The sequence below is a fragment of the Callithrix jacchus genome, chromosome 15 (genome assembly GCF_049354715.1).
Source record: "Callithrix jacchus isolate 240 chromosome 15, calJac240_pri, whole genome shotgun sequence".
In the NCBI taxonomy this organism is placed as follows: domain Eukaryota; kingdom Metazoa; phylum Chordata; class Mammalia; order Primates; family Cebidae; genus Callithrix; species Callithrix jacchus.
Genome location: NC_133516.1, coordinates 39,128,467 through 39,141,558, shown reverse-complemented (window position 1 = coordinate 39,141,558; position 13,092 = coordinate 39,128,467). Strand labels below are relative to the sequence as shown.

At 39.4% G+C, this 13,092-nt stretch overlaps 1 protein-coding gene across 11 annotated transcripts in view; it reads left to right on the top strand.

Annotated features, from left to right (window-relative positions):
- The window catches only part of DNAH12 (dynein axonemal heavy chain 12), a 346,345-nt gene that overhangs the window by 253,012 nt on the left and 80,241 nt on the right, over positions 1-13,092 (top strand). For all 11 annotated transcript variants that reach the window (XM_078351228.1, XM_078351230.1, XM_078351232.1 and 8 more), the window contains 2 exons: positions 9,778-9,936; positions 10,101-10,245. In XM_078351228.1, coding sequence (XP_078207354.1) covers positions 9,778-9,936; positions 10,101-10,245 — 304 coding nt within the window. The remainder of the gene's footprint in view (positions 1-9,777; positions 9,937-10,100; positions 10,246-13,092) is intronic.

Below are 13,092 nucleotides of genomic sequence, written 5' to 3'. Positions count from 1 at the left end.
GATACGTTGCATCGATACTGAGTTTATTGAGGGTTTTTAGCATAAAGGGCTGTTGAATTTGTCAAATGCCTTCTCTGTGTCAATTGAGATAATCATGTGGTTTTTGTTTTTGGTTCTGTTTATGTGGTGAATTACGTTGATAGACTTGTGTATGTTGAACCAGCCTTGCATCCCCAGGATGAATCCTACTTGATCATGGTGAATAAGTTTTTTGATTTGCTGTTGCATTCGGCTTGCCAATATTTTATTGAAGATTTTTGCATCTATGTTCATCATGGATATTGGCCTGAAGTTTTCTTTTCTTGTTGGGTCTCTGCCGGGTTTTGGTATCAGAATGATGTTGGTTTCGTAAAATGATTTGGGAAGTATTCCCTCTTTTTGGATTGTTTGAAATAGTTTTAGAAGGAATGGTACCAGCTCCTCTTTGTGTGTCTGGTAGAATTCGGCTGTGAACCCGTCTGGACCTGGGCTTTTTTTGTGTGGTAGGCTCTTAATTGCTGCCTCGACTTCTGCCCTTGTTATTGGTCTATTCATAGTTTCAGCTTCCTCCTGGTTTAGGCTTGGGAGGACACAGGAGTCCAGGAATTTATCCGTTTCTTCCAGGTTTACTAGTTTATGTGCATAGAGTTGTTTGTAATATTCTCTGATGATGGTTTGAATTTCTGTGGAATCTGTGGTGATGTCCCCTTTATCATTTTTTATTGCATCTATTTGGTTGTTCTCTCTTTTCTTTTTAATCAGTCTGGCTAGTGGTCTATTTTGTTGATCTTTTCAAAAAACCAGCTCTTGGATTTATTGATTTTTTGAAGGGTTTTTCGTGTCTCAATCTCCTTCAGTTCAGCTCTGATCTTAGTTATTTCTTGTCTTCTGCTGGGTTTTGAGTTTTTTTGATCTTGCTCCTCTGGCTCTCTCAATTTTGACGATAGGGTGTCAATTTCGGATCTCTCCATTCTCCTCATATGGGCACTTATTGCTATATACTTTCCTCTAGAGACTGCTTTAAATGTGTCCCAGAGGTTCTGGCATGTTGTGTCTTCGTTCTCATTGGTTTCAAAGAACTTCTTTATTTCTGCCTTCATTTCGTTCTTTATCCAGTCAACATTCAAGAGCCAGTTGTTCAGTTTCCATGAAGCTTTGCGATTCTGGGTCGGTTTCTGTATTCTGAGTTCTAACTTGATTGCACTATGGTCTGAGAGGCTGTTTGTTATGATTTCAGTTGTTTTGCATTTTCTGAGCAGTGCTTTACTTCCAATTATGTGGTCAATTTTTGAGTAGGTGTGATGTGGTGCTGAGAAGAATGTATATTCTGTGGATTTGGGGTGGAGAGTTCTGTAAATGTCTATCAGGTTTGCTTGCTCCAGGTCTGAGTTCAAGCCCTGGATATCCTTGTTGATTTTCTGTCTGGTTGATCTGTCTAATATTGACAGTGGAGTGTTAAAGTCTCCCACTATTATTGTGTGGGAGTCTAAGTCTCTTTGTAAGTCATTAAGAACTTGCCTTATGTATCTGGGTGCTCCTGCATTGGGTCCATATATGTTCAGGATCGTTAGCTCTTCTTGTTGTATCGATCCTTTTACCATTATGTAATGGCCTTCTTTGTCTCTTTTGATCTTTGTTGCTTTAAAGTCTATTTTATCAGAGATGAGAATTGCAACTCCTGCTTTTTTTTGCTCTCCATTTGCTTGGTAAATCTTCCTCCATCCCTTTATTTTGAGCCTTTGTGTATCCTTGCATGTGAGATGGGTTTCCTGGATACAGCACACTGATGTGTTTTGGATTTTTATCCAATTTGCCAGTCTGTGTCTTTTGATTGGTGCATTTAGTCCATTTACATTTAGGGTTAATATTGTTATGTGTGAATTTGATACTGCTATTTTGATGCTAAGTGCCTGTTTTGCCTGTTAGTTGTAGATTCTTCATTATGTTGATGCTCTTTAGCATTTAGTGTGATTTTGGAATGGCTGGTACTGGTTGTTCCTTTCTATGTGTAGTGCCTCTTTTAGGAGCTCTTGTAAAGCAGGCCTGGTGGTGACAAAATTTCTGAGTACTTGCTTGTTCGCAAAGGATTTTATTTTTCCTTCACTTCTGAAGCTCAGTTTGGCTGGATATGAAATTCTGGGTTGAACGTTCTTTTCTTTAAGAATGTTGAATATTGGCCCCCACTCTCTTCTGGCTTGTAGGGTTTCTGCCGAGAGATCTGCTGTGAGTCTGATGGGCTTCCCTTTGTGGGTGACCCGACCTTTCTCTCTGGCTGCCCTTAGTATTTTCTCCTTTATTTCAACCTTGTTGAATCTGACGATTATGTGCCTTGGGGTTGCTCTTCTTGCAGAATATCTTTGTGGTGTTCTCTGTATTTCCTGCATTTAAGTGTTGGTCTGTCTTGCTAGGTGGGGGAAGTTTTCCTGGATGATGTCCTGAGGAGTATTTTCCAGCTTGGATTCATTCTCTTCGTCCCCTTCTGGTACACCTATCAAACGTAGGTTAGGTCTTTTCACGTAGTCCCACATTTCTTGGAGACTTTGTTCATTCCTTTTTGCGCTTTTTTCTCTGATCTTGGTTTCTCGTTTAATTTCATTGAGGTGGTCTTCGACTTCAGATATTCTTTCTTCTGCTTGGTCAATTCGGCTATTGATACTTGTGCATGCTTCGCGAAGTTCTCGTATTGTGTTTTTCAGCTCCTTTAATTCATTCATATTCCTCTCTAAGTTATCCATTCTTGTTATCGTTTCCTCATATCTTTTTTTAAGTTCCTTAGTTTCTTTGCATTGATTTAATACATGTTCTTTTAGCTCACAAAAGTTTCTCATTATCCACCTTCTAATTTTGTCATTTCATCACAGTCATTCTCCATCCAGCTTTGTTCCCTGGCTGGTGAGGAGTTTTGGTGCTTTCTAGGAGGCGAGGTGTTCTGGTTTCGGGTGTTTTCCTCCTTTTTTCACTGGTTTCTTCCCATCTTTGTGGGTTTATTTGCTTGTCGTCTGCGTAGTTGCTGACTTTTCGATTGGGTCTCTGAGTGGACACCCAGATTGTTGATGATGAAGTATTTCTGTTACTTGGTTTTTCTTCTACCAGCCTAGCCCCTTCACTGTACGACTGCTGAGGTCCACTCCAGGCCCTGCTTGTCTGGGGTGCACCTCTAGCAGCTGTGGCACAGTGAGGGATGCTACCCGTTTCTTTTTCTGCTATCTTTGTCCCAGGATGATGCCTGCCTAATGTCAGTCTTTTGGATATAGAGGGGTCAGGGAGCTGCTTGAGGAGACAGTCAGTACTTTTTAGGAGCTCAATTGCTGAGCTGTGAGCTCTGTTGTTCATTCAGGGCTGTTAGGCTGCTATGTTTGATTCTGCTGCAACAGAGCTCATTAAAACCCTTTTTTTCTCAAATGCTCTGTGTTGGGGGGTTCGGGCTTTATTTTTCGATGTCCATGAGGTGTCCTGCCCAGCTAGGAGTCAGACTAGCCACTGTTTGCCTGCCGAGGCTCCGCCCTGCTGTTGTGTGATTCGCCCTGTTCCTGCAGGCTCTGCTATGGTCTCCGCCACGCCCTGTGGCGGAGTCTCTTCGTTGTAGCGTGTTGCCTCGGCAACGGCAGCCTGTGTCAGCAGTGGGCATGTATCTCAGTAGGGATGGGTTGCCTCAGCAACGGGAGGCTGCGTGGGCAGTCGGCGTGTATTTCAGTAGGGACGGGTTGCCTCGGCAACGGCTGGCTGCGTCAGCAGTGGGCGCATATCTCAGTTGGGGCGGGTTGCCTTGGTAGTGGTGGACGCCCCTCCCCCACAGAGCTTCTCAGACCGTCTGCTCGGGATAGTTTGAAATCGCGGTTTTGTTCGTCCCACTGGGTACCCCGAACGCTCTGTCCCTGCAATCCCCTGGGCTGGCCTACTGTCCAAGTCTCGTTCAGTCTCAAGTCCAGCCCTCTCAAGTCTCAGGTTGCCAGTTCAACAGGGCACCCAGACAAGCGCACCCTGTGGGGATTGCTGGGTAGGGCCGGCCGCCGCCGCCCCGGCTGCCGGCTTCGCCAGGCAGACATACTTCCTGGCGTCCCGTGTCTTTTTTAGACTTGGGAGTTTCCCCGTTCTGTGGGCAACAAAGATCAGTCTGGAAATGCAGCTCAGACTCACCTCTTTGTGGATTCAACGAGAGCTCCAATCCTGGGTTGTTCTCACAATGCCATCTTGAGTCCTCTCGCTTAGCTAATTTTTCTATTTTTGATTTTGTAGAGACAGGGCTTTGCTATGTTATCCAGGCTGGTCTTCAACTCTTGGGCTAAAGTGATTCACCTGCTGTGGCCTCCCAGAGTGCTGGGATTACAGGCATGAACCACCATGCTAGCCTTATTTGCCCAATTAAAAATCAGATTTTTTTTTTCTGTTGAGATATTTGAGTTCCTTGTATATTCTGAATATTAATTCCTTGATAGATGAATAGTTTTCAAATATTTTCTTCCATTCTGTGGGTTGTCTTTTCCTGTGTTGCTTCTTTTGGTGTGCAGAAGCCTTTTAGTTTAATACAATTTCCCTTATTTACATTTTGCTTTTGTTGCCTGCCCTTTTGAGATTTTATTACTAAAATCTTTTCCAGGATCAATGTCCTGAGGTATTTCCCATGTTTTCTTCTAGTAGTTTTATAGCTTCAGGTTTTACATTTAGGTTTTTTTTTTTTTTTTTTTTTGAGACAGAGTTTCGCTTTTGTTACCCAGGCTGGAGTGCAATGGCCCAATCTTGGCTCACTGCAACCTCTGCCTCCTGGGTCCAGACAATTCTCCTGCCTCAGCCTCCCGAGTAGCTGGTATTACAGGCATGCACCACTGTGCCCAGCTAATTTTTTTTGTATTTTTTGTAGAGACAGGGTTTCACCATGTTGACCAGGATGGTCTCGATCTCTTGACCTCGTGATCCACCCACCTCGGCCTCCCAAAGTGCTGGGATTACAGGTGTGAGCCACATATTTAGGTTTTTAATCCATTTTGAGTTGATTTTTGTATAGAATAAGAAGAGAGGGTCTGGTTTTGTCCTTCTGCATATGGATATCCAGTTTTCCCCAGAACCATTTACTGAAGAGACTGTCCTTTCCCCAGTCAATGTTCTTGGCACCTTTCTCAAAAGTCAGTTGGCTGCAGACACATGGATTAATTTCTAGGTTCTTTGTTCTGTTCCACTGGTCTATGTGTCTGGTCAGTACCATGCTGTTTTGGTTAAAATAGCTTTGTAGTACAGTTTGAAGTCTGGTAGTGTGATGCATCTAGCTTTGTTCTTTTTGCTTAGTATTGCTTTGGATATTTGGGGTTCCATGCAAATTTTAGATTTTTTTTCTATTTCTGTGAAGAATGTCATTGGCATTTTGATAGAGAGTGCATTGAATCTGTTGATCACCTTGGGTGGTATGATCATTTTAACAATATTAATTTTTCTAGTCTATGAAGATGGATGTCATTCTATTTTTTGGTGTCTTCAATTTCTTTCATCATTGTTTTTTGGTGTTTTTTAAGTTTTCCTTATAGAGAGCCTTCACCTCCTTGGTTAAATGTACTCCTAGATATTTTATTTTTTGTGATTTTTGCCAATGGGAATACTTTCTTCATTTCGCCAGCTAGTTCATTGTTCTTACGTAAAAACACTACCAATTTTTGTAAGTTGATATTTGTATCCTGCAACTTTACTGAATTTATTAGTTTTAATAGTTTTTTTTTAATAGAGTCTAAGTTTTTCTATATATAAAATCATGTCATCTGCAAACGGGCAATATGACTTTTTCCTTTCTAATTTGAATGCCCTTCATTTTTTTTTTCTCTTGCCTAACTGCTCTGGCTAAGACTTTACTATTAATACATTGAATAAGAGTGATGAGAGTGGGCCTCCTTGACCTTTTCCAGTTCAGTATAATGGTAGCTGTGAGTTTGTCTTATATGGCCTTTACTATGTTGATATACTTCCTTCTATGCCTAATTTATTAAGAGTTTTTATCATGAGGGATACTGAATTTTATCAAATGCTTTTTCTGAATCTTTTGATATAATCATATGGTGTTTGTCCTTCATTCTGTTGTGATGTATCACATTATTTGTGCAGGTTGAATCATCCTTGCATCCCTAGGATAAATCCTCTTGATTATAGTGTATGATCTTTTTGACATGCTGTTGAATTCTGTTTACTCTATTTTGTTGAGGATTTTTGCATTTATTTTCATCAGAGTTATTGGTCTGTATTTTTTTTATGTTGTATTTTTATCTGGTTTTGGTATCAGTGATATCCTGGCCTTGTAAAATGAGTTTGGCAGAATCCTCTCCCCTTAGATATTTTTGAATAGTTTGAGAAGAATTTTAAAGAATATTGATTCTTTAAAAGTTTGGTAGAATTCAGCAGTGAAGACATCTGTTCCTGGACTTTCCTTTCTTGATTTCATTACTGATTCAATCTCATTATTCATTATTGATCTGTTCAGGTTTTCTATTTCTTCTTGGTTCAATCTTGATAGGTTGTATATGTCAATAAATTTACCCATTTTCTCTAGGTTTTCAAATTGATTCGTTTATAATTGTTTATAATAGTCTCTGATGACCCTTTGTATTTCTGCAGTATCAACTGTAATGTCTCCTTTTGTTTCTAATTTTATTTATTTGGGTCTTCTGTCTTTTTTTCTTAGTCTAGTTAATGCTTTGTCAATTATGTTTATCTTTTTGAAAAACCAACTTTTTGTTTCATTGATCTCTATTTTTTAAGTCTCAAAATGTCATTTATTTCTGCTCTTTTTTTTTTATCCTTTTTCTAATTTTGAGTTTGGTTTGTTCTTTTCTAGTTTCTTGAGGTGCATCATTAGCTTATTTGAAATCTTTCTACTTTTTCATGTAGGCATTTATTGCTATAAACTTGCCTCTTGTTATACTTGCTATAAACTGCTATAAATATGGTTTTTGTTGTGTCCCATACATTTTGGTATGCTGTATTTCTGTTTTCATTTGCTTCAAGGTTATTTTTTTGAGACAGGGTGTCATTCTGTCTCTCAGGCTGGAGTGCAGTGGCATGATCACAGCTCACTGTGATTTCAACCTCCTGGGCTCAAGCAATCCTCTCACATTAGCCTCCTGAGTAGCTGTGACTGTAGGCTTGGACCACCACACTTGGCTAATTTTTTCTATTTTTTTGTAGAGACAAGGTTTTGCTATGTTGCCCAGGTGTGTCCTGAAACCCTGGGCTCAAGAAATCTGCTTGCCTCAGCCTCTCAAAGTGCTAGAATTACAGGTGTGAGGTATTTTTTTACTTTCTCTCTTAATTCCTTTTATAATCAATTGGTCACTCAGGAGCATGTTTAGTCTTCATATATTTGTGTAGTTTTGGGTGTTCCTCTTGTTATTGATTTATACTTTTATTCCATTGTGGTCAGATAAAATACTTCATATTATTTCAATTAAAAAAAATTTTTAAGGTTTCTTTTTCATGCCCTAACATATGGCCAGTCCTGGAGAAGGTTTTCTGTGCTGATGAAGAGAATGTGTATTCTGCAACTACTGTGAAATGTTCTTTAAATGTCTTGGAGGTCTATTTGGTCTATGGTGCAGTTTATATTGGAAACTTCTATGTTGACTTTCTGTCTAGATGATCTGTCCAATGCTGAGTGGGGTGTTGAAGGCCCCAACTGTTATTATTGGGGTCAACTTCTCCCTTTAGATCTAATTATATTTTTTTATATATCTGGGTGCTCTGGTGTTAGGTGCATATATTTTTACACTTATATTCTCTTGCTGAATTGATCCCCTTATTATTATATAATGTTATTCTTTGTCTCTGTAGTTTTTGACTTAAAGTCTGTTTTTTTCTGATGTAGATATAGCTGCTCCTGCTTCCTTTAGGTTTTCATTGGTGTGGAATATCTCTTTTCATCCCATTGCTGTTGGTCTCTGTGTCTTTTCGGGTGAGGTGAGTTTCTGTGGGCAGCATATAGTTGGGTGTTTTTAATTTATTTAGCCAGTTTATATGTTTTAATTGGGGAATTTAATTTGTTTACATTCAAGATTATTATTGATAATATCCTGAGCTTCTGCTCAAGTAATTTGTGATTCTCGGTTTTTATCCGTCTCTTCCCAGTTAGGAGGTAGTAAGTTACCCATATGACCTTAGTCCTCCGATGCATCTAAGAAAAGTTGCTGATTTTCAGTTCGTTCAGCTTTTTTCTTATTGTGTGGATTAGAGTGATGACTTTCAAATTCCTGACATTATCTTTTACGGAGACTTAAATATTAATAATTTTTAAAAAACTCTTTTATGTTTATTAACACAGTTACCATTTCTGTTCTTTATTCTTTTGTGTAGATCCAGAGTTCCGGCTATCTGAAACTTCCCCTAAAATATCTTATAGTATAGGTCTACTTCTAATAAATCTTTTCAATATCTATACATCTGGAAAAGAAAGAAGTAAATATCTTAACTTTTATATTTTTATCTTTAGGTTTTTTTCTATTCCTGTAACAGATTATGTATTTTTATTTTTAGGAGTTGTGTTTAGTCTATTTAATATTGCCCATTTCTTCTATTATGTTCATGCTTTTGTTTAAGTCCTTCAGTATGTTTATAATAAGTATTCTAACATTCTTATTGGCTAGTTATCTCCTTCACTTCTACATCTGCATTTATGACCAATCTTTTTCTTGGTTATGAATGTTGTGAATTTTATATTGGTAAATGCTGGAAATTTTGTATTCCTTTAAGGAGCTTTAGACTTCACATTTTCAGGTAGTTTAATTACCGCTGGATTAGTTTGATCTTTTCAAGACTTGTGCTAGGTGCAGTGGCCCACATCTGTAATCTCAGCTACTCAGAAGGCTAGGCCAGGAGGATTGCTTAAGCTCAGAATTTTGAGGCTGCAGTGAGTGTGATCTCTGGGAACTATTCAGTTTATAGCCCCTTAGATGTTTTTTTGCTGGCCTCCTGGAATTTTACCTTACTGATGCATGCCTTAGTACAGTCATGTGCCACATAATGTTTCAGTCAGCAACAAACTATATGCAATGGTGGTTCTGTAAGATTATAATACCATATTTTTACTGTTCTGTTCTATGTTTAGATACACAAATACATGCCGTTATGTTACAATTGCTTACTTTATTCAGTACAGTATCATGCTGTACAGATTTATAGCCTAGGACTAACAAACTATACCATATACACCATCTAGATTTGTGTAAGTACACGTTACGATGTTCACACAATGATGAAATCATCTAACAACACACTCTTCAGAATGCCTCACTAAGAATTCAATGAGTAATGCCTGCTGTATTTATCAGTAGAACCAAGAGAGCACCTCTGTAGATTTTTAAGACTGTCATTCACCTTTTCCATTCATCTTCCTCCTCTGCTGTGATAAATTGATGATTTATCACAAATTCCAGTCACTTAAGTCTTCCCTAATGCTGAGGTCCTCAACTCAACACTCAGCAATACTGTTGAGGAGACCTTAATGCTGGTTTCCTCAACTCAGCAATACTGCAAAGCTCTGATTTTGATCACACCTCCCTGCTCTGTAGTCTAGAAAGTGCCTCCAGGCAGACTGCTGAGGAACAGGACTCACCTTATTTATCTCTCTTCTCTCAGAGGCCACAGTCCTGGCTATTGCACAATTTCAAAAAGTGGTTGTTTCTTTCATTAATTTTGTCCAGTTTTCTAGTTGTTTACAGCAGGTGGGTAAGTACAGTCTAAGTTATTCTATCCAGGTTATAAAAGTAGCTGTTGACATCATTCAATTTTAAAATTAACAATTTTATAACGATCCTTATTTTTGGAATACAGGGCAAGGAAAGAGATTGAATACCAGGAACTGATATTTCTTTTAACTGGAGGAGTAAGTCTTAAAAGTGCTGAGAAAAATCCTGATCCAACTTGGCTACAGGAAAAAAGCTGGGAGGAAATTTGTCGTGCAAGTGAATTTCCTGCCTTCAGAGGACTCAGGTAATTGTTTAAATTGATGACTTATCATTGAATGGCAATAGGTAAACTTGTTCTTTAGTGATTTTTAAATGGTCCTACAGCTGTCTGGTGTCTACTCCTTGTTCAACAATCTCTTTTAAGTTTTTCCCAATAAAAAGAATAATTCTTAAGCTTTTTTCTATTAGGCAACATTTTTGTGAACATATATATGAATGGCGGGAAATCTATGACAGTAAAGAGCCATATAATGTCAAATTTCCAGCACCAATGGATAAGAGCCTAAATGAACTACAGAAAATAATAATTCTTCGGTGCTTAAGACCTGATAAGGTAAAAGACCAATGTGTTCTATTTGGAGCCTAGATAATTTTCCATTTATGAAGTATTAGGCTTAAAGTTATTGTTATTTGATTATTTAACTCTCATTTCAGATTGAGCATCAAGCTTACAGTTCATTGAGCTCCTTGGATTTGGATCTGTGGGCTTATTGTTTTCCTCAATTTGGGAATGTTTTTGGTTATTTCTTCAAATATTGTTTCACCCACCCAGGATTTCTTTCTTTCTTTTTTATTAACACTTTCTTTCTTTTCTTTTATTGTACTTTAGGCTCTGGGGTACATGTGCAGATCATGCAGGGTTGTTGCATAGGTACTTACATGGCAAGGTGGTTTGCTGCCTCCATCCTCACGTCACCTATATCTGGCATTTCTCCCCATGTTATCCCTCCCCAACCTCCCCATCCCCTGCTGTCTCTCCCCCAGCCCCCCAAAACAGACCTCAGTGTGCAATGCTCCCCTCCCTGTGTCCATGTGTTCTCATTGTTCAACACATGCCTATGAGTGAGAACACTGTGGTGTTTGACTTTCTGTTCTTGTGTCAGTTTGCTGAAAAGGATGGTTTCCAAATTCATCCATGTGATTGCTTAATATGATACCATGTAATATAATATAATCTACCTGATACTCTGTTAATTATTTTTTTTTTAAGCCTTGGTATCTCCTTGCATCCATTTGGGTAGTTTCCATTGCTGTCTTAACATTTGCTGATTTCTTCTTTTGTATTGTCTAGTTTGCTACAAATCCTATTCAATTACTTTTTTAATTTTAGTAATTGTATATTTCATCTCTAAAAAATTGTTTGGTTCTTTTTGTATATGTTATTTCTCTTTTTACTTTGCTAATTTCTTTTAAATAGTTGAACATAGTTATAATAACCATTTTTAAATTACTGACTACTGATTCCATCATTTCAGGATCTGTTTCTATTGACTGATTTTACTCTTAGTTATACATGATATTTTCCTGCTTCTTGGCATGTCTAATAATGTTTGATTGGATACTAGACATTGTGACTATCACATTGTTGATGAGTTAGATTTCATTTTCCTATAAAGATTGTTGAGCTCTGTCCTGCTAGTTCAGGGGTCAACAAATAACTGTGGGCCAAATCTAGCCCATGACCATTTTGGTCCAGCCCATGAACTAAGAATGCTTTTTTGTATATGTGATTTTTTTTTTCTTGAGATGGAGTCTCGCTCTTGTTCCCCAAGCTGGAGTGCAGTGGCGAGATCTTGGCTCACTGCAACATCTGCCTCCCGGGTTCAAGTGATTCTCCTGCTTCAGCCTCTTGAGTAGCTGGGACTACAGGAGCCTGCCACCATGCCCAGCTAATTATTATATTTTTAGTAGAGACAGGGTTTCACCATATTGGCCAGGCTGGTCTCGAACTCCTGACCTTGTGATCCACCTGCCTCAGCCTCCCAAAGTGCTGGGATTACAGGCATGAGCCATCATGCCTGGCCATGTTTTTTATATTTTTAAAGAGTTGTTTTAGCTAGGCATAGTGGCTCATGCCTGTAATCCCAGCACTTTGGGAGGCTGAGGAGGACAGATCACTTGAGGTCAGGAGTTCAAGACCAGCCTGGCCAAGATGGTGAAAGCCTGTCACTACTAAAAATACAAAAATTAGCCAGGCATGGTGGTGCATGCCAGCTACTCAGGAGGCTGAGGAAGGAGAATTGCTTGAACTGTGGAGGTGGAGGTTGCAGTGAGCAGAGATTGCACCACTGCACTACAGCCTGGGTGACAGAGCGAGACTCCATCTCAAAAAAGAAAAAGTTTCTTCAAAAAGAACCTGCAGCCTGGCACGGTGGCTCACACCTATAATCCCAGCAGTTTGGGTAGTTGAGGCAGGTAGATCATGAGATCAGAGTTTGAGACCAGCATGATCAACATGGTGAAACCCCGTCTCTACCAAAAATATAAAAGATCAGCTGGGTGCGGTGGCAGACACCTGTAATCCCAGAATTTTGGTAGGCTGAGGCAGGTGGACCATGAGGTCAGGAGTTCAAGACCAGCCTGGCCAAAATGGTGAAACCCCATCTCTACTAAAAATACAAAAAATTAGCCAGCATGATCGTGGGCGCTTGTAATCCCAGCTACTCTGGAGGCCGAGGCAGAGAATTGCTTGAACTGGGGAGGCAGATGTTGCAGTGAGCTGAGATTGTACCACTGCACTCCAGCCTGGGTGACAGAGCAAGAATCTGTCTCAAAAAAAAAAACCAAAAAACATGCAACAGAAACTGTATATGTCCCACAAAGCCTAAAATATTTCCTATCTGGCTATCTGTAGAAAGTTTGTCAACCTCTTTGGTTGTTTTAAAGAGTTGTTTTAGCTAGGCTAAATTACTGAAGTTCGAGTTGTTCCTTTCAAATACTGTTTTTAAGATTTGTTAGGGCTGGTCTAGAATAGCCTTTATTCAATGCATAGTTTAGCTCTACCAAAGTGCTGCCAATCTGGGGCCTTTACTGAATGCTCCAAGTGATCACTAAGGACTCTCTTTGGCTGTTGGGAACCTGAATGAGTCCCAGCCTTCATGAACAGTGGTAGCTCCCCAGATCTCCTGCTTACAGTTCCTCAGACCTTCTTTGCTTGGCCTCATGCACACACACCATAGTGTTCAGCAAAGATTCAGAGGTATTGTGATGCAGATTTCCAAACTTTTCCTGGATAGTTCTGTGCTAATTAGAACTCTGCAACGTCAAGCAGCCTTGGCCTCTTTGTCATCTTTTTCTTGTTTTCCCACCTCAGCATCACTGCATTGCCCTGCCTTAATTACGCTCCCTGTTCCAGAGTCTAGCATATCTCCAAGAAGAAAGCTGAGAGAATAGCGTTCAC